Source organism: Lepus europaeus, chromosome 11 (genome assembly GCF_033115175.1).
Source record: "Lepus europaeus isolate LE1 chromosome 11, mLepTim1.pri, whole genome shotgun sequence".
Taxonomy (NCBI): domain Eukaryota; kingdom Metazoa; phylum Chordata; class Mammalia; order Lagomorpha; family Leporidae; genus Lepus; species Lepus europaeus.
In genome coordinates, this window is record NC_084837.1 from 23555854 (window position 1) to 23582895 (window position 27042).

The following is a 27042-nucleotide window of genomic DNA, read 5'->3' on the forward strand; positions in this document are numbered from 1 at the left end:
GATAAAATTTGAAGTCAAGTACTCTTAAATAGATTCTTTTGGATGTTCTCTAATGAACAGGGAAGTGATTTCTAGTCAACACACCTTTTTTGTAAACAAATTTCCCAAACAGTTCAAAAATTTTCACTTAATGACAATTATATGTTCTAAAATTGGAAGATTATAAAGAACAACCTACACCGTTGTTAGCAGACAACAAAAGATAAAAGTTTCAGCCCATCTTCTTTCCAAATTGTATTTTCTAGAATAGTTTTATTACTTTTTTAAAAAGCATATCACACAATCAACAGAGTCATTCAATAGTAGGAATTATAGGTTAAAAAAATTTCCTTACTAACCTGGAATATTAGCAACCAAAGTCTGGAAACCTAGACACTGTATTCTTTATGCTGTAGAAGGCTATTTTTTAGAATTTTGAGTTTAAATATAGCTTTTTTCTCCTACTGTGATAGTATTTAAGCACTCTGCATTCACCTTCAGTTACAAGGTACTGAGAGGATTCAGAAGAACCTCCTGGAACACTAGAAATGCTTTGCATCTTAATCTGGGTGATGGTAACATGGGTGTGTATGTATGTAAAATTTCATCTACCTAGTCCTTTGATGGTATGTTACACCGTAAGTAAAGAGTGTCTACCTACTTTATGGGCTGTCCACCAAATATTTAACACTTAATGATTAAGATGCTTTGTTTTAAAGTCATTAACGAATAGGGGAAAACCATGTCATGTGACGTTCATGGAATAAGCAATAGTAGTCACTTTTAAGTTAATTAACTATATCTGAAGCTGGAGCAAAGCTTCAAGATGAAAAATCACTAACATGAGGAATGGTGATAGGAACAACACTTTTTTTTATAGTCTAAGTACAAAGAAGTATTATAAGCTCTTACACCACTAAAAGATAACAACTACCTCAGTAAATGACGTAACTATGGCATGATTATTTGATTTCAGAGACCCATGCTTTTTATTTACTATCGAGGTTTTCTGTCACTATATTGCTTGAGTTTCTAAAGGATGGAGAAGGAAAAGGATTAAACTTATATTAGTTTTCTTGAGGTTGTAGCTGTTTGAATATAAAATCCCTCATTCTATTTCCTGTTTATGAAGGGAGCAAATAAGTGGTTTGCATATGCAATAGAAACACTATACCTCAAGTATTTTTCTACTTTTGCTTGGAACTGTGTTAATTCTCATCACCTCCAAAAGCCTCTGAGCGGATTAGCTGCATAGACCAATATTGTTCTATATTAGTCAGTATTAAGCATATGATGTCACCTTGCATCCTCCTCTTCTGAAGCTTTTCTTTTCAGGGAAAGAGGGACTTTTTGGAGGGCATTTCTCCAAATACCACTAGCTGATACACATGATTGACAACCTTACACTCCTAAACCTGTTTGAAATGGGTCAAATACCTAAGCGCTGCAGAACAATGCAATCCAACCAGCGATTCCCCATCGAAGAGAAAGGGGGTGTGATTAGATTCCAGCTATTAAGCAAGTTACGGCGCAGTTTGGACGTTTGTTTCTGCAATAGGCACAGGAGAAGCAAGTACTTTCTCTCTTAATTAGCTCCAAAAAACAAAGAAAGAAAGAAAGAAAAGCCCAGGCTCCGGGAGCTGGGATCCGTCACCACAGCACGAAGCAACCGGGGCCAACATGAGGGGCTTTCCCGAGGTCCCTGCACCGAGCCCCGGCTGTGGCTCCTGATGACGAACCCTGCCCGGGAACTATCGAACGGCCTCGGCGCGAGGCTTCGGGAGCCACAGGAAAGGAGCCGCAGGAGGGAATAGAAGCTTCTAAGAAAAGAAACGCAGCAACAATAGCAGAGGCACAGCTCTGCCTGGTGACGTAATGGCTGGCGGCCGGCCAGCTCCGGCAGAGCCGCGGCTGCCTCAGCATCCAGCCTCCCTCAGCCCGCTCCGGCGTCCGCCGAGCTCCCCGGGGCTGCCACTTCTTGCGATGCCACTCTCCCGGGGCCACCAACGCCTCCCCTTCGGGGGGCCGGGCCCCCCAACGAAGGGCTGCGGCTTGCTTTTTGTGAGTTGACACAGACACATACACACACGCACACGCCCGCCGTCCCCTAGCCCCCCTGCAAAACCGAGTCTACCACGGTCAAGTTCGGGGGGGCTAAACACCACCGGCGCTCCCTCTCGGCGGGCCTCAGTTTCCCCAGGCCGGCGGCGAGCCGCTTCGCCCCGCCTCGCCCCTCCCTCCCCGCCACCCCGCGGCCGACGCGGGTCCTCGGCGGGACTCGGGGGGCCCCGGCGCGCCGTCCTCCCGCCTTACCTCCGCCAGGTAGAGGTTGAGCAGACAGAGCGTGGAGAACTGGAGGCAGGAGGGGAAGCAGTAGAGCAGCCAGTGCGGGAAGAAGTGCAGGTGAGCGGGCGGCCGGAGCAGGGGCAGGGGGCCGCTGAGCGAGAAGGCGGCGGAGAACAGGGTGGTCCTGAGCGCTGCCCAGAGCAGGCAGAGGAAGAGGCAGAGGCTCTGGTAACTCAGCCGCCGCTCGCGGTACAGCAGCAGGCGCCACAGCTGCAGGTAGGCAAAGGCGAAGAGCGCGGCGTAGAGCAGGGCGTGCAGGACGCTCAGCGCCAACGGCACCGAGCCCGGCACCGCGGCGCCTGAGGCGGCCTCGACGGCGCCGCCGCCGCCGCCCGCGCCGGGCGTCGAGGGCTCGCGGGCGCTCGCGGGGCCGGCGGGGGCCGCCGGGCCCGGCATGGACACCCTCATGAGGGGGCCGCGAGGCGGGCGAGGGAGCGCGGGAAGGAAGGGGCCGGACTCGGAGCCGCCGTCGTCGAGGGAGCCAAGGACTGCCCCGTTACCCCCCACCCACCCCAGCCTGCGACCCCAGGCAGCGCCGTGACAGGACCCGGAGCCCCGCGCGGAGCAGCCGCGGCTGCCCCCGACACCGCCTCCTCGCCTCCGCACCCCCCACCCCCCTCCCCGGGGGTCTCGGCTCCTCCTGCTGCGGCTCGGCTCCGTAGCTGCAAAAAACAACTCTCGGCTGGAGACAATCAGCTGAGAAACCCGAGCATTTGAGGCGCTCGCTCCGCACCGTGGGCTCACGCCGATTGGCCCAGGCGGGCACGCCCCCTGGGCGCCGCGCTCGGAAGACCACGGGCTGCGGGGCCCGTCGCTCGAGGGTCCGGAGATCTGATTGGGCGCTCTCGTTCCCCGTTTTCTCCCTCCCCTTCACTGCCCAGCCGCGCTATTGATTGGCTCAGAGAGCGCAAGGCCCACTGGCGCGGGCGGGAGGACTCGGTGGTCGGCTGTCACCTGGGGAGGCGCGCGCCCCGCCCCTCGCGCTTCCTATTGGCTGGGGAACCCTTCACGTAGGGAGCACGAGGAGAAGGAGGAGCTTCTGTCCCCGCCGCCCCGCCCCCTGGAGGCCGACGAGTCCGAGCGGGTGGTGGCCACGGGCGGGGAAGGCGGCGGCGCTGCGCGGTCCCAGGTAGGAGACTCGGTTGCCGGCGGCCTGGACGGCCGGCCTCGCCCCGCCTTCTGCTTCTCCGTGGCGTGCTGGTGGGAACTGTGGCCCGCGCGCCCCCGCCCGCGTGCCTTGCACGCAGGTCTCGGCAGGTGCGTGACAGCGTGGGTCCTCCAGGCTTAGGGCTGTGGTGTCAGCCCTCAGGGACGGGGCTTTCCTCAGGCCAGCGCCGCCGAGCTGTGGGTGCCTACGGCGGCGGAGCCTCGCCTGGGCCCTCCTGGAGGGAGGCATGGCCTTTTCGCTGCAAGAACGCGAGGCAACGCTGAGACCTTTCTGGGGGAAGTGGCAAGAAGCCACCTAGGGGGCAGGGGGAGGGGACCCACGCTCTAAGCAAAGGACCCTTCCCAGGAGAAGAGCCCCTTAAGAGAAAGCGTGGTGGCAGGATCACTTGGATTTGAAGGCACACAAGCAGGCGAAAGGTGGTTCTTGGAGAGTTTGGGAAGATGCTCTGGGAGTAAATCCGGGGAATATCTCGGATGCTGGCAGGGCGTGCTGATGGTCTGAGCTCCCACTCCGCAGGTATTGAAGTCTGGTCCCGTTCATGGTCCGTGGTGGCGCGGTTCCTGGGGGCTGGGAGTGACACAAAGTAGATGCTACAAATGCCACAGTAGGGCACCGCTGTAAATGAACAAGGACTAAGGGGGTCTTCCAACGTGGATTGACCCAGCAAAGAGCATCGTTGGCCTTTTCTGCACTGGGAAATAAAATGGGCGCCATAGTGCAAGATTAAGAAGTGTCCTCCTTAGGATGAAAGACACTGCTGTCCACTTTTGCAATGAAGACACGGTCCTTCTGAGCAGTGCTTTGCCCCAGAAAAGTATTCCCCCCTCCCCTGAGCAGCTGAGTCTCTCTTGTGCTGCAGATTCTGAGATGGTCGTGCACCCAGGCACCACATTCAGGTGTGATTTGAGTTCTTCTCGGGTATGCCACCTGAGGTCTGGCTTTCAAACTTGGAGATCCCTCCACTGACATGTTTGGCTGGGCAGGTTGAGCAGTGCATCCCACATGAGGGTACTACAGACCCCGTGCCACATTCTTCCTCTGGAGGAAGAGCTGTTGATGGGAATCCTTATCCACCTTATGGATTCTTAAAGAGTGTGGTTAGAGCAGTACACAGTTCTCTTCCAGCAGGGGGACAGCGAGGTAATTTGCAGTTATGTGCTTAAACACTTAATTATGAAATCAGAATTAAGTGATTTTAGACACGTGTCAAAGTCAGAGGCACCACCTGTTGTCGGGCACGGCCTGTTTGTGCGAGTTCCGCAGTCAGTGAGGTGCAAGTGTCAGGTTGGGAGGGTGGTTTTCTTGTGAAGGGTTTTTCGTTTTCTCGCACATTCCCTGCTCATGGTGAGGGTAAGCAGCGGCCGGGTAGGGTTCATACTGATTTCAGGGCTTTGGTTGTTCAGCTTTGCCCTTTGCGAATCTCGATGGCCTCCTTGCTTCCATTTTGGAGCTGAGTATGGGGGTGCAGAGAGAGCATTTTCTTCCCAGCCTCTTGGAGGGGGGCTCTGAAGTAGAGAGGTGTTTGGCTCCTTTGATTGCATCCTTGGGGCTCGTCTGATAAGCCATGGGGATCCCCTCAACGTTTTATCTGAGGCTGGCTCCGTGAGCCGTCTGTCAGCAGTAGCAACATGAAACTGTACGTAAGCTAATTTTTGGCAGAATGTTCTTGCAGGAACGTTGTAAACATTCTATGCCCCATTTGTTGGAAAATGTGAAATGTGTTTTTCCCCCCAGAGAATTGTGCCCACAGATGTTGATAAAATTTATTTAATAGTTGAAGTTGTCAATTTCTTTTTTCCTGAGAGGAAAAGCCATTAATTTTATGTTTGATCACAGGGGAAATTTAGGCCTATAAAGGAGAAAGCGATCTAGAAACACTTGCTGGCAGGTCCTCTAAGATTTAAATGTATCCCAGAGCACGAGAGTTGATCTTGTTGGTCAGAGGGGGCAGACATTTGAAAGGAGAACTGCATATTTTTGTGTTCAGACCCAGTCCCCAGATGGGATCAGTTTAGCTAGAGAGGACTACCAGCTGTTTCCCCTACCCTAGGAACACATAAAGACAAAGCACCCTGTCTTCTAAATTGCAGGAAGACCCGTTAGCATTTTTTTCTGGAAATACTGCCTCCTTGATGCTGTCTGGGGGCTTTCCTTCTGTTTTTGCTTTAATAAGGATTTATTCATTTATTTTTTTAATTTATCTGAAAGAGTTACAAAGAGAGGAGAAACACAGAGATCTTCTACCCACTGGTTCCCTCCCAAGATGGCCAGGAGCCTGCAGCTTCTTCTGGGTCTCCCACTTGGGTTCTTCTGCTGCTTTCCCAGGTGTGTTATCAAGGAGCTGGGTTGGAAGTGGAGCAGCTGGGTTTTGAACCTGGGCACCCATATAGGGTGCTGGCATTGCAGGCGGAGGCTTAACCTGCTATGCCACAACACCGGCCCCTGGAGGCTTTAATATTCTAGTGCTGAACAAAAACCACTTTTGTTGCCTTTAGCATTTTATTTGCAAGCCTTAGCCCTTTCTGTACTGTAGCCTCACTGACTTGATCTTACTGTGCTTGTACCTTATTCTGGCGTTTGTCCTTAGTTACATGTGACTTGTTGGCTCCATCATTTAAATGGCCTGTGTGTGTGTACTTGTTTAGTGATGAGACAAAGTTACAGCTTACGTGCTAACCATGTTCGGTGTGGTCAGTAGCATCATAGTGAGGACTTGAGGACTCTTCTTGGTGGAAGCAGTAAGTCTGTACCTAGTTGGGAGGTGTGTGTGTGTGTTGTGGTGGCAAGCATGCTATGGTAAACACTTGCCTATGGCTTCTGCCTCCTTTCGGTATTGATGTATACTGTGATATACAGTCAACTGCATCTTAAAGAGTCATCTTCGATTTTACAGTCTTCCTACAATGAAAGGAATTGGGTCAATTTTCTGTGAATTCTTGGAAATATCCTGCTTTAACATCTGGGATATGTATTGTATGTTCACGTCATTCTCCTACCTGTTACTAAGAGCAGATGTATCTGTACAGCTAGGCTGAGTTATACTGGGATTACCTCCAACTTTATGAACTTAGAACAGAAGTTTATGTTCACACTGAGTCATCTGGAAGTTTTGTGCCCTGTTACTCTCTCTCTGGGACTTAGATGATCAGAGAAGTCCTCATTTTGAATGTTATCGGTCATCATAGCAGAGGGGCTTGTGCCATGATTTAGGGTGCATGTATGGTGACTCATAAAAGTACCCAGAAGTTACTCGTGTCACTTTACACATTTCATTGGCCAAAGTGAGTGTTGGCCATTCCTAACTCAAGGAAGAGAGGAAAGCCAGTTTTAACATATGCAGTCTACCCTTCCTGTCCACAAATACTGTCCTTCCATGACTACCCAGTGGAGATGATCCAACATCCCAGCTGCTCACTGTGGTGAGTTCCATGTCCAGGATCTTTACAGATACCAGACTTTACGCTGTAGCAGCCTGCACATGAAACCTACCTGGGAAAGGTTGGAGATGGGGCCATGGGGAAGTGATTGGGTTGGGTTAGGTTTCCAGGGCAGAGCTCCATGATCCATTGAATCATGATGGCTTCTTAAGGAGCGATCACTTAGATGGGTGGATGAGGAGGCTTGCCATGTGATCGTCCTTTCATCCCTCCACCATCCAGGTGCACAGGTTACCTTGGATTTTCTCAGGCCAATTTCTAAAAAAAATCTAATTTGAACATTTGGTAATATTACTTTAATTAAAATACCCAAGAGGTGCTTCTTAGGTTTTCGGGTTCTCAGATGCTCCTTAGGTTCTTAGGAAGGAGGGAGGTTCAGGAATGGGTTCCCCATTGGCTCAGGCACCTGGTGAAGCCAGAGGTGGTGGGGGGATGATCCCAAGCAAGCCAGGAAGCGGAGGGTGACAGGGAACACACTCTTCATTTGCCTTCCATTATGAGGCCATCATGATTTCATCACAGGGCGCTACCCTAGCAGCCTAACCCCATCCGATCCCTTCCCCGAGACCCCACCTTCAGGCGCTATAATTGGATCCAGGCTTTACCCTAAACCTTCAAGCTAACAATCCATTAACTGTTAACATAAAACCTTAGGGTTTAAACATCTGTGACTTTGGGGAGCCACATCTTACTGAACCATAACACAGAGTGAAAAGAAATCATACAAAAAATGAAATAAAAAATATCAAAATACAAGTCCAATTTTAAAATAGATTTAACGGACAAAGAATTACAGCATGAGATTGCTGTAAACACTTCTAAGCATTTCTACTCAATTTCTGTATTTAGCTCATTGTTGCAGATCAGAAACAACTCGTTCTCATCCTGCACTTGCCCAGGGGCATCGTTCTCTGTGGTCCGTGGCTAGGGACGGCTCCTTCCTTTTTATTATCCCAGACCACATCTGACGTTGGCTTGGGGCAAATGACTTCTTTCAGAGGCTGGGAAGTTAGATGTTAAGTCAGCTTCGTGACCAAAGGTTGGGGCAGGGTTTAGGATTGTTTGACCTTTTGAACAGTTGGTCTCTTGGATGACGATTCTTCTCTGAGTTCTGTAGTTTTCTTTCTTTCTTTCTTTCTTTCTTTCTTTCTTTCTTTCTTTCTTTCTTTCTTTCTTTCTTTCTTTCTTTCTTTTTTTAAAGATGTATTTATTCATTTGAGAGACAGAGCATGAGAGAGAAGGGGAGAGGGAGGAGGAGGGAGAGGGAGAAAGAGGTCTTCCATTTGCTGGTTCATTCCCCAAATAGCCATAATGGCCAAGGCTGGGATGCCAGCATTGCAAGCAGTGGCTTAACCTGCTGCGCCACAATGCTAGCCCCTTGACCCCTTGAGTATCTTTCACTTATTACCTTGTTAAGCGCAACCAACAGCATCCAGTGCTAATCTTCTGTCCTCTAGCTTTTTCTCTTAAGAAGCCTACAAGTAAGTTCGTCAGCCACATGGACTCAGGTACAGGTTCATTATAAATTCATCAGTCACCTGTCATCCCCAAGTTATTAAAGTGACAGTTTTATCAAACATTTTGTCGCTTCTTTCTGTGGATCGCTGGCTGAGCTCCAGTCTCTGATAAATGTCGGCTTGAGTAAGCCCAGAACACTGTCCTTGCCACTTGGCCTCTGAGCCAGGATTTGGAGTTCTTATGAAGGCAGCAATCTCCCCTCTAGTTTGTGTGCCAGTGCCCCTCAAGTCTCAGTGGCTGATAACAAGGCTTTCTTTCTTTCTTACATCACATGTTTATTGCACATCAGCTGGGGGTTCTCTGTGTTGTGCCCACGTTGGCACACTAGCCACCGGTTAGGCATTTCTGGTGACTGTGACAAGAAAATAAAGTCTGGTGTTATCACATAGTAGCTGTTAAAGCCTTTGGCTGAACGAGAATAAGCTGCTTTTGCCCACATTTTATTGGTCACAGTAAGTTGCTTGATGACCATGGAGAGGAGGTGGAGGGTATAATAACTTCCCGAATCGAAGGGAAAAGATACCCTATTTAGGCAAATGGTTCTGAAGATTTCAAAAGTCTCTTCCCTCCCACCCCACAGTGGCTTTTTCCGTAAGAGGAAAATTTACTTCCACTTGTTCATTGTTTTGGCATTGACCTTCTTATTTCCAAAAAAATCTTGGGTTTTGGTCTGTGAAAGTTGAATATTTAGTTATCTTTCATCCCTTTTCCCACCTCAACTGCAAGCTCCCTAACCCTTTCTCCTCATCCTCTCAATGTTTAAATTATTGTGATGCTGTAAACTCTGTTTCTAGATGACCTATATTGTATTCTTTAAGTATTTTTTTTAAATAAGCAAATACTATCAGAGATGGAACAAAACTGCAGAGGTTAGCAGAGTTCTTGTCCCTAAAAATAAGTAGCAGTAATTGCCAATGTCTCCAACGGCTCAGGTGCATGGTATTTTCACATAGGTATCCAGAAACTGGAGGTATGGTTAGACCTTTAGGTGCTTCAAAATATGTTCTGGGGGAAAAGAAGAATGAGCCAAACTTAATGTCTGACTTAGGGTTAAAACAAATAACATTGTAACCTCAAGGCCAGGAAAAATGATATTTTATACTTGAATCTTCCATTTGTGCTTTTGCTTAATGTTTTATGGTTATAGCTATTTCATATACCAATGTATGTTGTATAATTATTCTTTTATCCTATAGAATGCATGCATTTCACTCCAGAATGTGAGGAAAACAGTGGATGACCTATTTTAAAACATCCCCATTAATAAAAAGCGGCTTTGAAGTAGGCTGGTTTAAAATGGCTATAATGAATAATCAATTTTCATGGCATGGATGCCCATTAATTATATCATTAAAATTACATTTATATATCTCTCTCCTAGTTCTCCCTCTTCATTTTACCTGTGGTTTTGAATTCTTGACTCACTGTTGAAAATTGATGGTGAATTTGTTCACTGAAATAAATGAGCTCTAATGAACAGAATTATTAGTAAGTAATCAACAAACAGCTCCTTTTAAAGAAAAAGTTGGGGCCAGAGCTGTGGCGTTGCAGATAAAGCCTCTTCCTGCAGTGCCGGCATCCTATATGGGTGTGGGTTCGAGTCCCAGCTGCTTCACTTCTAATCCAGCTCTCTGCTATGCTATGGCCTGAGAAAACAGCAGCAGAAGGCCCAAGTGCTTGAACCCCGGCACCCATGTGGGAGAACTGAAGAAGCTCCTGGCTCCTGGCTTTGGATTGGCTCAGCTCCAGCTGTTGCGGCCACTGGGGAAATGAACCAGGGGATGGAAGTTCTCTCTGCCTCTGCCTTTCTGTAACTCTGTCTTTCAAATAAAAAAATAAATAAATCTTTAAAAAAACAGTTGCTCATTTAGGAGAGAGAGTATGTGCTTATGTATGATTGTGGATGGCAGTGATTTTTCAATAAAGCTTTCGTTTTTTTATTTCATACTTTACTGAAGAAATTCTGTCTTATGATTATATACAAATACCTTTTTGGTATTTTTTTCTGCCACCTATTTTGAAGTGGTGATCTTGCATTTGAAATTAAATTAAAAAAATTCTTATCTGTACATGGGTATATCTTTGCCTGCTAGAAGTATATGACATTTTAATATAAGTATTATACTAATTTTTCTAAACCATTCTTTTTTTTTAAGATTTATTTATTTATTTGAAAGGCAGAGATAGAGCAGAGGCAGAGAGAGGGGAAGGGAGGGAGGGAGGGAAGGAGAGAGAAAGAGAAAGAGGAGAGAGAGAGTTCTGTGTTGGTTTACTCTCTAGATGGCCGCAACAGCCGGAGCTGTGTTGATCTGAATCCAGGAGTCAAGAGCCTCCTCCGGGTCTCCCATGCAGGTGCAGGGGCCCAAGAACTTAGGCCATCTTCTACTGCTTTCCCAGTCCACAACACAGAGCTGGATAGGAAGTGGAGTAGCGGAGACCTGAACTGGCACCCATATGGGTTGCTGGCACTTCAGCCAAGGGCATTAACCTGCTGCACCACACTACTGCCCCCCACCCCCCTCCCGGCCAAACCATTCTCTTTTAAACTTAGGTAATACAGATCATCAGTGGATAAACTTTCTAAAGTTGTTCAAGGAAAATTTGGAAATAGAACAATAGAAGACAATGAGGATTGACAGCAGATGCAGAGGATAGCATGGAAGTAAGTACACCAGGGAAGAAGATGAGGATATTTAAAACAGTAGAAGATACGGGGCAGGTGTTTGGTAAGAGGCCCATGGACCCACATCATCATGCCTGGGTTTGAGTCCACTCTGTTGCTCCTGATTGCAGCTTCCTGCTAATACTGACCTTAGAATACAGCGATGATTTATCAAGGGGTGGGTCCCTGCTACCTATGTGGGAGATTGAAATTGAGTTCCTGCCTCTTAACTTCAGCTTGGCCCAGTCCTGGCCATTTTGGGCATTTGGGGAGTGGACTAGGAGATGGGACAGCTCTCTGTTGATGGCTGTTTTCTGCCTCTCAAATGAAAGATACTTGAATTTCTTTTTTTTTAAGATTTATTTATTTGAAAGTCAGAGATACACAGAGAGAGGAGAGACAGAAAGAGAGGTCTTCCATCCGATGGTTCACTCCAGTTGGCCGCAACGGCCAGAGCTGTGCCGATTCGAAGCCAGGAGCCAGGAGCTTCTTCCAGGTCTCCCACGTAGGTGCAGGGGCCCAAGGACTTGGGCCATCTACTGCTTTCCCAGGTCTCCCATGTGGGTGCAGGGGCCCAAAGACTTAAACCATTTCTGCTGCTTTTGCAGGTGCATCAGCAGGGAGCTTAATTGGAAGTGGAGCAACCAGGACTCAAACTGGCTCCCATATAGGATGCCAGCGCTGTAAGCCGGGGCTTTAGCCCGCTGCTTTAACCTGCTGCACCACTACGCCAGCCCCATTCTTAAATAGTTTTAATAAATTCCAATGAGCTTAAACCTAAGAGGTAGTAAGCATAGTAGTCCTGTATTTTGTATGTCTCAGTCCTGTGTTAATGATATTAAGTAACTATTTGAGTATTTATTGTATGTCAACTGTGCATAAGGTTGTAATATTCCATTTTAAAGATGGATTGGATAATATTTGAGACTGAACTTTGGAATCTCTGAAAGTGACAGTTTAACACGCTCCAGTAAGTATTTGAGAGTGAAGATACTTAAGTATTTTCCAGATAACTTTGATACCTTTTGCAAGTATCAAAAATCAATAGTATTAGCAAATCAATGTCATTATATATTATTAGTAAAATACTAGCAACATTGGATAATGAGTAGTGACTTCACTTTTTCTCTTTGGATTTTACTTCATTCATTCAGCTAGCAAATTCATTCAAGAGTGTGAGGAATACCTTCTTGTCAGGTGTTGTCCCAGGCAACAGAAGACAGCAGTGACCGACAGGGACAAAACCTGCTCAAGTACAACACAGCCGACGATGTGTTCCAGTTTCCGTGTGTTTAGAGTTGGCATCTCTTTTGTCACAATGTGCATTTTTTACAAGTCAGCAGCAAACTCTCTACCGGAACTGAGTCCTCATGAGTATTTCAGTACGTTGCAGCCAGGAAAAGCCTCTTTGGCTTATTTTTGTCAAGCTGGTGAGTATTTTTAAAATTCTAATATGATTCTTGTGATGTTTCTTATTACCTGTGTAATGAGTTGTGCTCAGTGGGAACTTGGTGTCAGGTTTAATAATATGTGCTTTAAAGCTATTGCCCTAATAGGGCTCCCTTGGTTTGAATCTGGACTCTGCCATTTGGCCTGTGGCGTGGCCTTGGTCAGTCCACTTAGTTTCCCTGTGTATCTATTTTTTGTCATCTCTTATGAAGAAATACTACTTGCTTTTTCTAAGTTTGTTGTGAGGACTAATTGAACTTATTCATACACTTAGTTCATAGTAATTACTAGATGAGAATTTACTGTTTTTATAATACCTGGATTTCATCTGGTCACTTCTGGAAGTATATTTTCTCATTCTTGTAGCAGATAAATATTTTTAGTTTTTTATGACTTGAAATGTCGTGTTAATAGTGCATTAGTTTAATGCTCAGTTTTAGCTGTGTCATTAATTACACTGAATTGACAAATAAAAACTAGTGACCTTAACTAGTAATTGTAATAGTCTTGATTAAATCTTTATGCCTTAAAAGTACTATTCTTGGGATTAGTAAGAGAATCCACATTTCTTTTGACTCCTTTTAGTATAAATGTGATTTTTAAAATGGTGGTTTTTTTTAATTTTTTATTTTTTTTTTGACAGGCAGAGTGGATAGTGAGAGAGAGAGAGACAGAGAGAAAGTTCTTCCTTTTTGCTGTTGGTTCACCCTCCAATGGCCACTGTGGCTGGTGCATCACGCTGATCTGAAGCCAGGAGCCAGGTGCTTCTCCTGGTCTCCCATGCGGGTGCAGGGCCCAAGCACTTGGGCCATCCTCCACTGCCTTCCCGGGCCACAGCAGAGAGCTGGCCTGGAAGAGGGGCAACTGGGGTAGAATCCGGTGCCCCAACCGGGACTAGAACCCGGTGTGCCGGCGCCGCAAGGCGGAGGATTAGCCTGTTGAGCCACGCGCTGGCAAAATGGTGTTTTAAAATCTTTGAAGTTTTGTGTCATGTGAACATGTGTGTTCTGTATAGGACACTAAAGTTGGAAGAATAATGCCAGGTGTCAGGTTTGTTTATTTTTTAAAAGATTTATTTATTTGAAAGGCAGAGTTACAGAGTGGCAGAGTCAGAGATCTTCCACCCGCTTGTTCACTCCCCAAATGGCTACAACAACCGGAGCTGGGCTGATCGGAAGCCAGGAGCTTCCTCCAGCTCTCTCATGCAGTGCAGGGGACCAAGCCCTTGGACCATCTTCTGCTGCTTTCTCAGGCCATAGCAGAGAGCTGGATCAGAAGTAGACTCCAGCCGGCATCCATATGGGATGCCAGCGCTGCAGGTGGTGGCTTTACCGGCTAAGCCACAGCACCAGTCCCCAATGTCAAGTTTAAATTAAACATTTATTTATTTTATTCTTGTATAGGTAGTTTTAAAGCCTATTTACAAAGCTAAAATATACCAATATTGTTCCTAGCTAAAAACCTAGGAATAATAATGAGGCAGTAGGAAAACAAGGTGGGAAAATATGTAACTAGGTATGTTTAGTTACTTACTTGTTATTGCTTGCTGGTTGGACAAATGAGTATATTTTTCTGTGTTTGCATATTTTGATTTTAATTTTTAAAAATTGATCTTTTAAGGAGAAAGTAATACATATTCATAAAATGGTTTCTGTTTTAGATTCTCCAAGTACGTCTGTATTTCTTGAAGGGCTACATGAAGCTGTTAGACCACTCCAGGACTATGGAATTTCAGTTGCAAAGGTAGAAAGATTCAATATTAGTAAAATAATACTGACAAACATTTTCAACTGTATGGCTTAAGTCAGAGCATCTAAAAATACTTCTGATTCATATCCTTTTCTAAACTGGAAATATATATTTTCTTCCTTTTTTTTACAAACCCAAAAAGATAGTTTTGGATTATGTATATCACCATACAGTAGTTGGGAAAAAGCTGTTTAAAATTCTTTAACTTAGAATTTAACTTTATTTCACAAACCATTCTATTGGGATATGGTATCATTTTCAAATCTATTGCTAGGCTTTTTATTTTTGTTTTTTCCTGACAAATATGATAGCCACAAATCAACTGTTTATTACATTTCTATTAGTATGAGTTAAAGTAACAAAATTGAGGTAATTGAAGAACTTTTTTCCCCACTATTTTTTTAAGTCTTTGTTATTATTTCTGTTGCAGTTTCTCACATTTTATTTAATTATTTTTTAAAAATTCATTTATTGAAAGGCTGAGTTACAGAAAAGGAGACACAGGAAGTTAGTCCATCTGTTGGCTCACTCCCCAAATGGCCTCAAATGGCCAAGGCTAGGCCAGGCCAAAGGCAGGATTCAGGAGTTTCATCCAGGTCTCCCACATGGGTAGCAGGTGTTCAGTCATGTGTACCATCTTCTGCTTTCCCAGGTGTGTATTAGTATGGAGCTGGGTCAGAAATGGAAAAGCTAGAGCTCGAACTGGTGCTCATATGGGATGCTGGGGTCATAGGCAGCGGCTTAGCCTGCTGTGCCACAGTGCTGTCCCCTCACATTTTATTTTTACTTTTTAAAAATTATTTGAAAGTCAGACTTAAAAGACAGAGAGATGGATGGAGACAGAGACAGGCAGAGAGAAACTGCTGTTGTTGGTTCACTTCCCAAATGCCTGCAGGGGCCTGGGGTGGGCTGAGGCTGAAGCCAAGGGCTGGAAACTAAATCTAGGTTTTCCACATGCAGGGCAGGAACCAAAATGCTTGGGCCATCACCACTACCTCCCAGGGTCCACAGTAACAGGAAGCTGGAGTAAAAAGCCAGAGCCACATACTCTAGTTGGGGACACTGGTGTCCTAACTGCTGGGCTAACCACCCATCCCCCTCACATTTATTTTTAAAACAGCTAAAAATCAGCTTCAAGTACATATTTAATTTTTTTCCTCAAAAAGTATTCAAACTTGCCACAGGGTATTATGGAGAGCATCAGTATGTATCACGATTAGACAGTGAGGTTAGGGTTTGTTCACTAGAAAAGGGAATGAGGGGGCTGGCGTTGTGGCGTAGCTTGTAAAGCTGCCGCCTGCAGTGCCAGCATCCCATATGGGCGCTGGTTCGAGTCCCAGCTGCTCTACTTCTGATCCAGCTCTCTGCTATGGCCTGGGAAAGCAGTAGAAGATGGCCCAAGTGCTTGGACCCCTGCATCCCTGTGGGAGACCTGGAAGGAGCTCCTGGCTTCGGAGATTGGTGCAGCTCTGGCCTTTGTGGCCAATTGGGGAGTGAACCGTTGGGTGAAAGACCTCTGTCCTTCTCTAGCGCGCGCGCTCTCTCTCTCTCTCGCTCTCGCTCTCTCTCTCTGCCTCTCTCTCTCTTTCTCTCTCCCTCTTCCTCTCCTCCTCTCTCTGTGTAACTCTGACCTGCCCTGGCATGTAGCCAATGTTCAGTACGTGTTTGTGATGTTGAAATCAGGCCATCATATTTAGTTTTATTTGAGTAGAAAGACAATTAAGATTCCCTTTCCTTAGAGGGTTTATATCCTCAGTAGCAGGGAATAAAGCACATCTACAAATCCTTTGGAAACCAGCAGGACGTTGTAATAAGAGAGGTACAAAGAAAGTGCCCAAGAGGATTAAAGGAAAGAAAGTCTGTATCTAATTATTGAGGTGAAAAGTCACAGATGACCCTGGGGATGGTGCCACAGCAAATGATGCTTGCGATCGTCTTCAGAAGTTAGGATTGTAGGTAGAGGTGGATGAAGAAAATGGTAAAATATAACAGAAGTTCCAGTTACCACAGTGATTGTTAAGCTGAATACAGTAACCTAACCCTATTGTATGATATTTAGATGGGTATCTAAGAGACTTCAGAAATTTTCAAAGTATATATAGGGCAAAGATATACTATGCAAGTAGCTATATGATTATATCCAAGTAGATTTTAAAACAAAAAATCCTTTCCCCCATGCTTGCCCTTTGTTCCCATTGAGTAAAAGGTGCAACTGTCAAAACTGTCAAATCTGACCACTTCCTGTACTTGCACTGTTTTTTTTTAAGATTTATTTATTTGAAAGAGGGAGGAGAGAGGGAGGGGGTAGGAGAGGGAGGGAGAGAGAGAGGCAGGGGGGAGGAGGGGGGAGAGGTTTTCTACCTGTTGGTTCACTCCTCAGATGGCCCCAACAACCAGGACTGAGCCAGGCCCAAAGCCAGCAGCCTCATCCTTATCTTCCACGGGGGTGACAGGGGCCCAAGCATTTGGGTCATCTGCTGCTGCTTTCCCAGGCTATTATTAGCAGGGAGCTGGATCAGAAGTGGAGCAACTGGGACTCAAACTGGCACCCATATGGTTAACCCATAACAGGCTTAACCTGTTATGCAACCATGCTGGCCCCTGTACCCTCCTTGTTGTCACTTCTCACTTGGGAAACCACAAGAACATAAAAATTGCCTTTCTTCTTGTATTCTTGTTCCACTACAAACTCTTGTTCGTGTGTAGTCACCTGTGTCAGAACACACCACAGTCCTGCTCAGAAGGTCTCTTTATGGTTATGGTAAAATTAAAACTCCTGAGTATCATGGACACTATCTTCAGCTTTGATCTCATTCTTTGTTTCTCCATCTTGCTCACTTTGTCCCTGGTCATCTTTCTGTAACTTGACCCTGCTGTTCCCACAGGGCTGTCGTGGGTGATTTTCCCTGCACAGAACTCCTCTCTCCCATATTCGTGTGTCATCTCATCTTCTCAGTTCTTTGCGTAAATAGCACCTCAGAGGAGCCTTCCCTGATGACTTATCTAGAACACCTGCTAACCTGCCGTCCCTTCCCTGTTTTTTATTTATAGCACTTAAGTTGCATATGAGTTGATTTTTCAGTTGTCTCCACTTTTAGAATGTAAGGTTAAAGGTTAAGTTTTTTATTTGGAACTTAACTCTACCCAAGTGACTCGAGCAGTGACTGTCGCATAGTGGATGTTCAAATGTCTGTTGATGGATGCATAGACAGATCTTTTCTCATGATGTCAACTATCCACATGCTCCAATTTAAAACAAAATGTGGAATTAGATGATTTTTGGTATGGCTGTACTCTGAATTTTAATTCTCTATTTCTGATATCATTTCTTAGTGTTAGTTCTCCTTTTGTAGCTTTTTGAATAAAGGCCACTTCCCCAATTGTCTTTCTGCTTCCTCAAAATCTATTAAAATTAATTTGAAAAATGGAAACAAATCCCCATCTTAAAACCAACAAAATCTTTACCAAATCCTCAGCAAAATAACTTTTATAAATTTTTCTAGCTTTTGTTTTGGTCATTTGTGTTGGTGGCCACCCATTTGCCTCATGTAGGACCCTCTTCATTCTCTCACTCTTTGCTCCCCCACTCAGCAGGCATATATATTCTTTCTTTTTTTTTTTTTTTAAAGATTTTATTTATTTATTTGAGACGTAGAGTTACAGACAGTGAGAGGGAGAGACAGAGAGAAAGGTCTTACTTCCGTTGGTTCACTCCCCAAATGGCTGCAACGGCCGAAACTGTGCCGATCCAAAGCCAGGAGCCAGGTGCTTCTTCCTGGTCTCCCATGCGGGTACAGGGGCCCAAGCACTTGGGCCATCTTCTGTTGCTTTCCCAGGCCACAGAAGAGAGCTGGATTGGAAGAGGAGCAGCCGGGACTAGAACCCGCACCCATCTGGGATGCCGGCACTGCAGGCAGAGGATTAACCTACTGTGCCACGGCGCTGGCCCCTAAGGGAGCATATACATTTTAAGTCTTCTAACATTTGTGAAAAATCTCTTGAATCTCTTCTGTTCTTTTTGGCTCTTCTTCTGGTCCCAGTTATCTTTTTTTTTTAAAAAAAAGATTTCTCTCTCTCTCTCTCTCTCTCTCTCTCTCTCTTTCTTTCTCTTTCTTTTTTTTTTTCCCATGAAGAATTACACAAAGAAGGAGAGGCAGAGAGAGAGGGAGGTCTTCCATCTGCTGGCTCACTCCCCAGCTGGCCGCAACAGCTGGAGCTGCGCCAATCCGCAACCAGGAGCCAGGAGCTTCCTCTGGGTCTCCCATGTGGGTGCAGGGGCCCAAGGACTTGGGCCATCTTGTACTGCTTTCCCAGGCCATAGCAGAGAGCTGGATCAGAAGCGGAGCAGCTGGGTCTCGAACCGATGCCAGTGGGATGCCAGTGCTTCAGGACAGGACATTAACCTGCTGCGCCACAAATAAGTGTTTATTTATCTGAAAGGGGTGAAACAGAGAGAGATCTATCTGCTGGTTCACTGCCCAAATACTTGTAACAATCAGGGCTGTCAAGCTGAAAGCAGGAGCCGGGAACTTCATCTGTGTCTCCCATGTGGGTGGCAGGGACTCAGTACTTGAACTGTCATTGGCTGTTTCCCAGGCACATGAGCAGGAAGCTTTATTGGAAGCAGAGGCTGAGGCAGGACTGGATCCCAGGCACTCTGATAAGGAGTGAGCATGTCCCAAGTTGCGACTTAACCTGCTGCACCACAACGCCCACTCTGCCCATCATCGTTGTACCTGTGCTCCTGTACCTGGCTCTTAGTGTTCTTCTGTATTGTGTCTTCATGTTACTGCCAGGATTGCCTTCTATATATATATCTATATATCTATATATACATATATATATAAATATATAATATATATAATATATTAAAATATATATAAAATTGCCATATATATATATATAATTTTTTTTTGACAGGCAGAGTGGACAGTGAGAGAGAGAGACAGAGAGAAAGATCTTCTTTTTCTGTTGGTTCACCCTCCAATGGCCGCTGTGGTGGCGTGCTGTGGCCAGCGCACCGCGCTGATCCGAAGCCAGGAGCCAGGTGCTTCTCCTGCTCTCCCATGTGGGTGCAGGGCCCAAGGACTTGGGCCATCCTCCACTGCCTTCCCGGGCCACAGCAGAGGGCTGGACTGGAAGAGGAGCAACCGGGACAGAATCCGGCGCCCCATCCAGGACTAGAACCTGGTGTGCCGGTGCCGCAGGTGGAAGATTAGCCTATTGAGCCGTGGTGCTGGCCTAATATATATATTTTAATATATATATATTTTCATGTGCAATTCAGACTCCAAGCTACCTAGGGCTGGTTCAGTTACCCTTATGTCACTGGGGACACAGTTCATTCCTTCTGTTGCGTCATCCTTAGCAAGCAGTGCCTTCTGTAAAGATGCCTCATGAACATGAGTTCTATTGGTGATCTCACTGTCTGCTTTTTGTGTCAAGAAATGTGAAAAGCAAGAGGATCAGTCAGCCTCCCCCTTTTAAGAGCCTTCTAGGAATTCCAGTGTGGTGACTTCTCACACTGTTTACCTCTCAGATTGTTGGGATTGTTGGACAGCCTTGTAATGGGGCACTGTTTTTTTTTTTTTTTTTCCCTAAAGCAAAGTTCCATTAGTAAACATAAGGGAAACATTTTGGGTAGGAAACCTGTGGTCCAGCTGCTAAGATGCACCTCTTGCCTTTTTTGCATCCTTTTTGGTCTTGCCTTAACTGTCTGTCTGTCTCTCTCTCTCTCTTTTTTTTTTTTTGGCCTGGTTACCTCCTCCATGTTCCATAAGACTGAAGTCAATGTAAACTCTTAAGGGTGGAAATCGCTTCTTTATGTAGGTTACATCATTCACTTGAACAAGTGGGCCATTACAGTGTAGAAATAAAAAAACAGGAAAATAAAGAATTTAACCTGTAAACAGCTGGAGTGTTTAATTCTTGTGTGTGTTTTTCTAACCAGGAAAGTTGGGCTTGTGATATGTACTCTAAACCTTAAATATAATCTTTTAAAGGTTAATTGTATCAAAGAAGAAACTTCAAGATACTGTGGAAAAGACAAAGATTTGATGAAAGCATATTTATTCAGGTAAATTTAAAAAAAAGTTTTAGACAAATTTGAAGTTCTGCCTATATAATATTCAAGGATATAAAATGTCACTAAGTCAGAATAGGGTTGTATGTAGTAAAGTCATATGAAGTTTAGTAAAAAGTACAATAGATCTAGTCCCTAATCTCTCTACATTTTAGCCTCCTTGTTTACAAAATGAGAAGAGTAATACCTATGTCATGGGGTTGTTTTGGATGTTATGTGACACTTTTATGTCATTTTCTACCACACATGTGTGATAAGTAGGCACTTAACAAGTGTAGGGTTCTGAGTAGATATGTTGGGTCCGCATTTAGGTATAAAATGTCCTCTATTTCTTCTTCTTCTTCTTCTCCTTCTTCTTCTTCTTCTTCTTTTTTTTTTTTTTTTTTTTGACAGGCAGAGTGGACAGTGAGAGAGAGAAACAGAAAGATCTTCCTTTTCTGTTGGTTCACCCCACAATGGCCACTGTGGCCGGCAGCTGGTGCGTGGTGCTGATCTGAAGCTAGGAGCCAGGTGCTTCTCCTGGTCTCCCATGCGGGTACAGAGCCCAAGGACTTGGGCCATCCTCCGCTGCACTCCCAGGCCACAGCAGAGAGCTAGACTGGAAGAGGAGCGACCGGGACTAGAACCTAGTATGCTGGCGCCACAGGCGGAGGATTAGCCTATTGAGCCGTGGTGCTGGCCAATGTCCTCTATTTTTGAGGGATATTTCAATGTCTAGGTTATGGATTCCTCTGCCTTTGGGTCTGCTACTCTTCCTGAGATTTCTCAGATCCTTGACTCAATTGGGAATTTGGCTTAGGAAGTGGGAGAGACCTTTTTTTCTCAGGGACCTACTGCTAAGGACCCCTTTTCTTTCCTACTGGTCTCCTTCCTTGTCCATTTTGGGGAATCTGTGTAATGGCAAGGTCAATAGAAAGCCTTTCTTGGACTAGAGTTTTTGACCAGATCTGTGGCCTAGCTTTTCAAAGTCAGCGTAATTGTTGAGTATACAATAAAAATTTGAAAGTATATTATTTACCTAGCACTCTGGTAAGGTACATAAGCACATAGATAAGACAGAGTCTTTAACATCAAAGAACTAAGAAACGAATGTAGACAAATCAAATTTTTTTTTTCAAGATTGATTTATTTATGTGAAAGGCAGAATTACAGAGGAGAGAGTGGGAGATCCTCCATGTGCTAATTCCCTCCCTGATGGCTGCAATGGCCAGCACTGGGCCATGCCAAAGCCAGGATCGTGGAACTCCATCTGGGTCTCCCACATGAGTAGCAGAACTCGGGCACTTTGGTCATTGTCTGCTGCTTTCCCAGCAACATAAGCAGGGAGCTAGATTGGAAGTAGAGCAGCCAGGACTTGAACCATGCTCGATTGGAAGTAGAGCAGCCAGGACTCGAACCATGCTCGATTGGAAGTAGAGCAGCCAGGACTTGAACCATGCTCACTTTGGATGCTGGCATTACAGGCAGCGACTTACCCCGCGGCCCCACAACATAGCCCTGACACATTGAATTCTAAGGCAATATAACTATATTGTGTTTTAAACTTTTCTCCTAGGGGAAATATACTGCTCAGAGAATTCCCTACAGACACCTTGTTTGATGAGAATGCCATCGTTGCCCATGTTCTCTTGTAAGTACAGGGGGCACTTGTTCACTTATTTATTGTTACTTACCTACTGTTTTCATTAAGTAACCACATCCATTAAAGTATTTTAGGATTTTGATGTTATAATGACAGCCATCAGTTTCACACAATTTCCTGTTCTGCCTCTCTGCATTGAAGATCTAAAATCTCTCTCTCTCTCTCTCTCTGATTTATTTATTTTAAAAGTCAGAGAGGAAGAGAGATGCATTTTCCATCTTTTAGTTCACTCCCCAGATGGCTGCAACAGCCAGAGTTAGGCCAGGCTGAAGCCAGGAGCTTCATCCAGGTCTCCCAAGTGGGTGGCAAGGACCCAATCACCTGGGCCGCCATCTGCTGCTCTCCCAGGAACATTTTCAGGAAGTTGTATTGGAAATGGAGCAACCAGGACACGAACTGGTGCCCTGTGGGATGCTGGCATAGCAGGTGGTAGCTTTACCCTCTGTACCACAATGCTGGCCCCTAAAATTTCCTTAACGGCAAAGGATATAGCAACAAATAAACACTCTGTAAAAGCAGGAAGTTATTACATGGTCGCATGGTCATAGGATTTTTGATTCTACCAGTAAAGTGAAGATGTTTCCAGGTAGCTTGGTCTGCTTGGTTTAGACTGGTACTATAAACAACAGAAACTCTGTTTCCATGGTTCTGGAGGCCAGGAAGTATAGATCAAGATGCTGACAAGTTTGGTGTCTGGGGAGGGCCTCTGGTTTATAGATGGCCATCTTTACTCTGTTCTTGCATGGTGGGGAAGGTTGAAGGAACTCCCTGAAATAACTTTTATAATGTCATCCATGAGGCCTCTGCCTTCATGACCTAACTACCCAAGACCCTGCCACCTCCTAATACTGAGGCTTTGCCAATCACCAGAGCAGGAGGAGACCAGGCCAGAATCCTGTGTGAGCTTTCAGGCCTGGCCAGAGGCAAATCCAAGCTTTGCCTGGTATCCTCTTAGGGCAAAAGTGCTCTCATCACACCAGACTTGGTGAACAGCCAGTGCCGTATGAAAACTGGGGCCAAAGACTTGGGCCTCTCCCATTATGAATCCTTTAGACCAACCATGCTCCCCTGCACGCCTGTGCTCCCAGCCCAGGTGCCTCTTTATCAGAGATGGGGATGAACCTTGGTAGTTCACTGAGCCTTCCTTAACGAAGGTCGATGGCACAAGTGTTTTTCTCAGCTTTTAGTCAGTTATTGTGCTGGTTTATTGTGTATGTGGATGATCAGTTTTCACACCCTTTGTTGAAAGAGTATCCTGTTTTTCACTGAATTGCCTTTCTTCCTTTGGTAAAGATCTCTTATGTGTGGGTATGCTTATTGTCATACTGTTTTTATTTGACATGTAAAATTTGGTCTCCTTAAAATTTAACCAGTGAGGAAGGGACTTAACAGTATATTTATTATCCAGATGGTGCCTGAGGTTAGTGCAGGTGGTTACTGTTTGAGGTGCCACTGTGTACACTTAGGGCTCTTATGCATTTGGATCTGTTTGTGGACTTTCAGTCTCATGGTTTTATAAAGTAATATCTCAATTTCTATACCCTTTCCTATTTCTGTTCAGAATCGCTTGTTTGTTTTTCTATTTGCATATGACATTTCAAAGGAGCTTGCCCAGTTTCTTTACCTCTCTGCTTAAATCCTAGCATGAAATTTATGAATTATCTTAAGGACAGTTGACATCTTAAAAATGAATCTTCTCATCCCAGAACATGATGTCTTTCTATTTGTCCGACTCTTCTAGCAGTGTTACTCAAGACACTTTTAAAGAGAAATATTAAGTTCACAACAAAATTAATAGGAAGGTACAGAAACTTCGCATTTATCCCAAGCCCTTACATATACATAAACTTTCCCACTGTCAGTGCCCTTAATCTAGAATGATACATTTTACAATTGAAGACTCTGCTTTGACATGCTTTCATCACCCAATACATAAGGGTTCATTCCTGTGTGTTCTCTGGGTTTGAATACATGTATAATTACAGTGTCCTGCAGAGTATTTTCACATGCCTAGAAATCCTCCGTGCTCCACCTCTTCCACCTTTCCCTCAATTCCCCAGCCCCTAGCAACCACTCATCTTTTCACATTCTCTGTCGCTGTGCCTTTTCCCAGAATGTTTATATTTGGAATCATACAGTGTGTAGGCTTTTCAAGGCTTCTTTCACTTAGTAATACATATTTAAGGTTCCTCTGTGTTTTTATGGCTTGATAGCGCATTTTATTAAATTGCTGAGTAAAACTCGCTAATATGGATGTACCACAGCTTTTTTGTCCATTTAACCTGTTGAAGAATATATTGGTGCTTCCAGGTTTTGGCAGTTTTGAGTAAAACTGCTTTAAATACCGGTGTACAGCTCTTACAATCGACAAGTATTTGTAGATCATGTTTAGATTGTTCTGAAAACACTGTTCCTGAACTGAAGGCTTGGAATAGAGAATATTTGTGTTAGTTTATTGGGCTTGCTTTTTAAAAATGTATACACCATGCTGTTATTCTTTTCTCCTAAAAAGTGTTTGAAGTTTTTCTTTATATAGTGTTTTGATTGAGACCAGTGATCCACAATTAGACTTGAACTTTGCTGTTTTGTCAACAGATAAGACCAAGGTTTTAGATAATTTCCTACTTTCAGGATACAGAAAAATGCAATGAGAACAACTGTGTGTGTGTGTGTGTGTGTGTGTGTGAGAGAGAGAGAGAGAGAGAGAGAGAGAGAGAGAGTTAGTTTTCTATCTTAGAGTTCAGACCTCGCAGCAGCCTGAGTAACATGGTAGTGCGTATTCCTCACCCCCAGTTCTCCAGTGTGACAGGCCAAGAGTCAAATGCTTATACCTATACGTACACCAAGTTTAGAAGAAAAGCTTGAAAATTACGAATCTTTGAGCTTCACTGGGAGCTGGAATATTTATTCTGTCCCTCCGAAGAGAACGTGTTTATGCTTTTCTCTGAAATGGAAGAGCAGAAGAGGAAGGGCTGTATCCCTGAATGTCAGCATTTGGCTCTGAGGAACTTAACAAAGGGTTTATCACCCTTTGAATGGGAGCAGATGGCTCCTAGAGAAAAGGAGACAAGCTTAGAATGTAAAGAGGAGACATTGTGCACCTTGTGTCGAACTGTGGGAACAGTCCAGGGAGGATTGCCTGCTAACAGAGGCAAACATGTAGATGTCGTAAATATTTCCAGATTTCACAGAAGTGGAAAGATTGGTTACCAGGAATGGTGTGCGGAATCTGAGAGGAGGAAGGAGTTGTTGATAGACTCTCTACACTTCAGCCTTGTGGGTACCTTTTATATGTCCCTTGTTAGAGGTTTATTTTATTTATTTGAAAGGCAGAGTCTCACAGACACAGAAAGGGAGAGAGAGAGAGGGGGGGGGGGGGAGGGAGAGATGGCAGGGAGCTGGGTTGGAAGCAGAGTGGCCAGGGCTTGAAGTGGTACTGCAGTTGGATGCCGGTGTTGCAAGCGGTAGCTTAGCCTGCTGTGCCACAACACCAGCTCCAACCTCTTGTGTTTTGAACTATATAAAAGTTTTAACAGTTTCCAAACTAAACAAAATTTAAATTAAACTATGAGAATTTGGATTCACAGGCTCAAGATTCTTGGTTTTCTTTCTTTTCTTTTTTTTTTTTTTTTTTTTTTTTTGCTGCTGAAGCGAGCACAAGATTCTTGGTTTTCTAAACATACACAGTCAAAACTGGTAGAGTTGATCCAATAAGGAAAATTTTTAGTTTCCAGTTACCAGGTAGGAATATGAAGTGTGATATTTAGAAAAGACAAGTGACAGAGCCTGCGCTGTGGCATAGTGGGTAAAGCCACTGCCTGCAATGTCAGCACCCCATATGGGCGCTGATTTGAGTCCCAGCTGCTCCACTTCGATCCAGCTCTCTGCTATGGCCTGGGAAAGCAACAGAAAATGGCCCAATTGCTTGGACCCCTGCACCCATGTGAGAGACCCGGAAGAAGCTCCTGGCTTTGGATCAGCGCAGCTCCAGCCAATGTGGCCAATTGGGGAGTGAACCAGCAGATGGAGGACCTCTCTCTCTCTCTCTGCCTCTTGGCCTATCTCTGTGTAACTCTAACTTTCAAATAAATAGATAAATAAATCTTAAATAAAAATTAGAAAAACAAGGGCAAGTGACAGTGAATCTCTGTGTGTTGATGGAGAATCCCAGCTAGTCAATCAGTCTGAAGCAAGTCAGAGCTTGAAGCACTGTGATCTCCACATATGGATGAGAAGGTTGTACGATATATAAAGAAGTCAGGATTTACTGAGTCCCCATTCCTGATCTTTGATTGTGTGATCTAATCAGTTAGTCTTTTCTGATAGCTAGTTTTCCTCATCTTCATATGTTATAATTGCAGCCTCCTAAGATTATTGGGAGCATCAAATAAGGTAATGCCTGTAAAAATATATTGTGGATTTAACTTAGTGCTCTAGCAATGTATCCATTTGTATAATATATCTATTTGTATAAACAATTTATGCAGGAAGTTTCATTTTGCAATTAAGAAAAACAGAGTTCATGGTGTAGGACTGGTGGGGATATTTGCTGAAAGGCAGCAGGTGCAAAGAAGGGCTTTTCTTCTGTTTCTACCCATTATTGACTCTCCAAGTCACCAAATGTACCAAAAAGATTATCCAGTGAGAAATGATACAGTCGTACTAACTTTTCCATGAGACATGGTCCTTGATGTTTTTGACCATATTTTGTCAGAAAATAGAAAATTGCCTTCCAAGTTAGCAGGCTACTCATTATAACATGAACTTCGACATGTTTTGGGAATAACTTTCAACCATCATAGTTTCTGTGAGTATTTTATTCTTTGAACACGTTATTGCAGAGCCTGGGGATCAAGTGGTTAGGTGACAGGACTGTAGAGCTTCTGCAACAGCTATTTTTAGAGGTGTTTTACCCTGAAACTCTTCAACTATGCCCATGCTGGTCTCTTTTTTAATAGGTGTTGAAATATTGCTGGTTTTTTTTTTTTTAAATCTGCATCAGATTTATTC

The 27042-nt window shown here is 44.7% G+C and overlaps 2 protein-coding genes across 7 annotated transcripts in view; one reads left to right on the forward strand and one right to left on the reverse strand.

Annotated features, from left to right (window-relative positions):
• Window positions 1-2733, reverse strand: part of GPR137C (G protein-coupled receptor 137C) — a 65776-nt gene extending 63043 nt beyond the window's left edge. For both annotated transcript variants that reach the window (XM_062204581.1, XM_062204580.1), the window contains exon 1: window positions 2293-2733. In XM_062204581.1, coding sequence (XP_062060565.1) covers window positions 2293-2733 — 441 coding nt within the window. The remainder of the gene's footprint in view (window positions 1-2292) is intronic.
• A 666-nt stretch (window positions 2734-3399) lies between these two features.
• Window positions 3400-27042, forward strand: part of TXNDC16 (thioredoxin domain containing 16) — a 96389-nt gene continuing 72746 nt past the window's right edge. For 2 of the 5 annotated variants that reach the window (XR_009867202.1, XM_062204583.1), the window contains exons 1-5: window positions 3400-3454; window positions 12265-12540; window positions 14220-14302; window positions 20311-20384; window positions 21946-22020. Coding sequence is in view for 4 of the 5 variants with exons in the window: in XM_062204583.1 (XP_062060567.1) it covers window positions 12381-12540; window positions 14220-14302; window positions 20311-20384; window positions 21946-22020 (392 nt within the window). In the remaining variant the exon portion in view is untranslated. Of the gene's footprint in view, window positions 3455-3497; window positions 3583-10999; window positions 11111-12051; window positions 12081-12264; window positions 12541-14219; window positions 14303-20310; window positions 20385-21945; window positions 22021-27042 lie in introns of those variants that run through there. The other 3 variants (XM_062204585.1, XM_062204584.1, XM_062204586.1) reach the window with 3 other exon arrangements.